This window comes from Nematolebias whitei, chromosome 6 (genome assembly GCF_014905685.2).
Source record: "Nematolebias whitei isolate Nwh7 chromosome 6, NemWhi1, whole genome shotgun sequence".
In the NCBI taxonomy this organism is placed as follows: Eukaryota; Metazoa; Chordata; class Actinopteri; order Cyprinodontiformes; family Rivulidae; genus Nematolebias; species Nematolebias whitei.
The window spans coordinates 34,045,143-34,048,383 of NC_056503.1; the positions used below are offsets into that span (position 1 = coordinate 34,045,143).

Genomic DNA, 3,241 nt, shown 5'->3' on the forward strand with positions numbered 1-3,241 from the left:
ATGCGTCTGCCAAATTTGGTGATTTTTGGGATATGTTAAGGCCCCCAAAACGCCAATTCATTTGGCGGAAAAAATTGTAGCTCGGGCCTGAACAGAGCGATTACAATAGGCCTTCGCAGCGCTTCGCTGCTCGGGCCTAAAAACAGGAACATGTCAGCGTTGGTTTTTGCCATGAACTTACTAACAGTTGTTTAAAATCCCTTAGAGAGGTCAAAGTTGACAACTTCAGATCTTTTTGAAAGGATTTCCAAGTTACAGGAGCGGGGTAAGAGAAGACCCTTTCGCCTAGTTCGGTTTAAACACAGGAAATCTCAAAATGTCATGTTTGTTGTTTATGTTTGTCAAAAACAGAAACATTAGTTTATTCATAATCTTGTCTCTCAAACATATTTATTTTAAACAAAACATAATATTTCACATACCATTTTAATGTTTGAGATACTTTTATTTATGTATATCCCTTCAGTTAAATCCTAATTTATTACAAAGCATTGTTAAAGATTAAACACACACACACAAAGCGATGAATTAGAAAATTGTAATGTTTTACAAAAATCCAAGTGTTTTACAAATAAAAAAAAACTATTATTATAATACAATAAAAAAAAAACGTATGTAAAAGTATGCTTGAAAATCTGTTTTAAAAGCATGACTGAAGGCAAACAAATATTTATTAAGTTTGATATGAAATGACCATGTAAAAATGATGGCAATTAAAATGTCAGAATCCTTTGTAGGAATGCAAGCACTTTGCTATGTTTTTCAGAATAAGTTTGATGTTGACTTTCCTATCATATTCTTTTTTGTGTTTCTTTCTGGTTTAAGTATCATAATATAACATTTTGGTATAAAGATACAAATCAGCAGTCCAAAACTAGAAGCAAGAATGGCAAAGATTTCTACAGCAACACTAAATTTCCCAGGAGAGCTGACATACGCTGGGATGAAAGTGATCCAGACTGCACAAAATATCAGCATGCTGAAGGTGATAAATTTAGCTTCGTTGAAATTATCCGGCAGTTTCCGAGCCAGAAAAGCAAAAATTATACACAACATGGCAAGAAGTCCAATGTACCCAAGCACAGACCAGAAGCCTACAGCTGAGCCCAGAGCACACTCCAAGATGATTTTATCTTTAAATGCTTTAAAGTTCTTGGATGGGAAAGGAGGAGAAATTGTTATCCAGAGGATACAAATGATCACTTGTATAATAGTTAAACCCAAAACACAGAGTCTCTGTTGTACAGGCCCAAACAGTTTCATCACATTAGTGCCTGGAAGTGTAGCTTTGAAGGCCATCAAAACCACCATTGTTTTCCCCAAAACGCAGGAGATACAGAGGACGAAGGTGATGCCAAAAGCTGTGTGACGGAGCATACAGGACCACTCAGAGGGACGTCCAATGAAGGTCAGAGAGCAGAGAAAACACAGAGTCAAGGAGAAAAGCAGCAGGAAGCTCAACTCAGAGTTGTTTGCTCTGACAAGAGGAGTTTTTCTGTGTCTGAAGAAAATGACAGCGACAGCAGCAGTCAGACATGTTCCAAATAAAGAGGCTGTGGTGAGGAGTATTCCCATAACTTCTTCATGTGATAGAAACTCTGCCTTCTTTGTTACACAGGCATCTCTTCTGTTGTTTGACCAGGATTCAAGAGGACATCTCACACAGGTGACAGAGTCTGAAAATTAATGTTTAAAACTGTTTAGTTCTTTGTATTTGATATTCATTATATGAGATGACAGCATGGTATCTTAATGTAATATTTTCCCTTTTAAGTATCTGAAAGTAAACACATCTAAAATCTCTAGATTTCCATTTGGAAGTGGTTTTTCTTGGTTCCTATTTTAAATATGTAGATGCATGAAGGCCCTTTTTGAGTGCTTACTCATTCAAGTAAAAGTAGAATATGTAAAGTTCCTTTTTAGAGCAGTTTTAAAATAAAAAAAAATGAAAGTGCTTTACAATAAGTAATGAAACACACATAATAATGGATACATTATCAAAAAGATGGCTTTTTTAAAAAAGACAGCAGATTCCAAAAGTTTCAGGTTGAGACGTAGTGAGTTCCAGAATCTGGGGGCAATGTTTGCCAATGTTCTGTCTTCTTTTGGTTTTAGCCCTCTGAAGTTGCACAGCCAGCAGACCCTGATGACAGGACCTGAAGGGTCTAGCAATGATGTAATAATTTTAAAGCTCCTGGTAAAAAAAAAAAATGAACATAAATATAAAAAGTAAGAAAGTAGATACAACAGGAACATGAAAGGCCCTGAAACAGAACCTCATGGGTCAGGTTCCATGAAGCTCAAAGTTTTTTTGGGGAAATATATCACTGCTTCTACAACATGAATGTCAAATTCCAAAATTGTCATTGGACTGATAAAAAGAACTAAAGCTAGAAATGGATGTGAATGATATTAAAACTGTAAACAAATATAAATCATATTCATGTACCTGTTGTGTTGCTCATTTCTCCCTCTGCACATCGTATACAGTCATAGCAGCAAACAGGTTTTCCCTTCTGGAGAACTTTTCGTGTTCCTGGAGGACACTTCTCACTGCAGACTGACACAGGAACCTGCATAAATCAAAAGTATAACTTAAATAACGATTGACAATTTATTCATCAGCCTATATTCAAATAAAAAAAAGAAAACAAAAAAAGTGTTTAGCTATAGAATATACTCATTTTAAAAGTTTTTTTTTTTTTTACCTGCAAGGAATTTTGTGTCCAAATCAGAGTTCGATTTTGCAAATTCATTTGTTTGTCTTCAGGTAAAGATGCATCATAAAGACCGACTGTGACAAACTCTGCGTGACCATTTTCTCTTGGCTGCCAGTTTATAATTTCATATTTTGCTGCTGGATCTCCATTCCTGTTGAAGTAAACCTCATCTCCTTCTTTTGTTTTGAAGTTAACCTTTTGTATGTGCTGTAAAATCTGGAAATGTAAGTATTAACATAGAAAATGAGAGATAGTCCTGGAAGTTGTTTGCCAAAATATGTTATTTGCTATTTATTTTTCATTAAAAAAGAAAATCATTCATTTGATGTAACAACTGTCATTGATATAAGGCTCACCATGAATGGATCGAGCTGCACATTACTGTCACATGTTTTATTACAGCTGAGAATAACATGCAGAGCATGGGCCACTGCATACACTCCTTTATACACGTTATTAAAAATGGGCATGAGAGACATGTCAGTGAAGCTGTTTTCCACTCCAGTCAGATCCTCATGTCC

General features: G+C 35.5%; 1 protein-coding gene across 1 annotated transcript in view; it reads right to left on the reverse strand.

The window, feature by feature from the left end:
- Positions 1-762: 762 nt before the first annotated feature.
- LOC119410653 (extracellular calcium-sensing receptor-like) overlaps positions 763-3,241 on the reverse strand; it is a 97,566-nt gene continuing 95,087 nt past the window's right edge. Inside the window, exons 5-6 of the mRNA XM_037677538.1 lie at positions 2,450-2,573; positions 763-1,676 (exon numbers count right to left, since the gene is read on the reverse strand). Of these exons, the coding sequence (XP_037533466.1) occupies positions 763-1,676; positions 2,450-2,573 (1,038 nt within the window). The remainder of the gene's footprint in view (positions 1,677-2,449; positions 2,574-3,241) is intronic.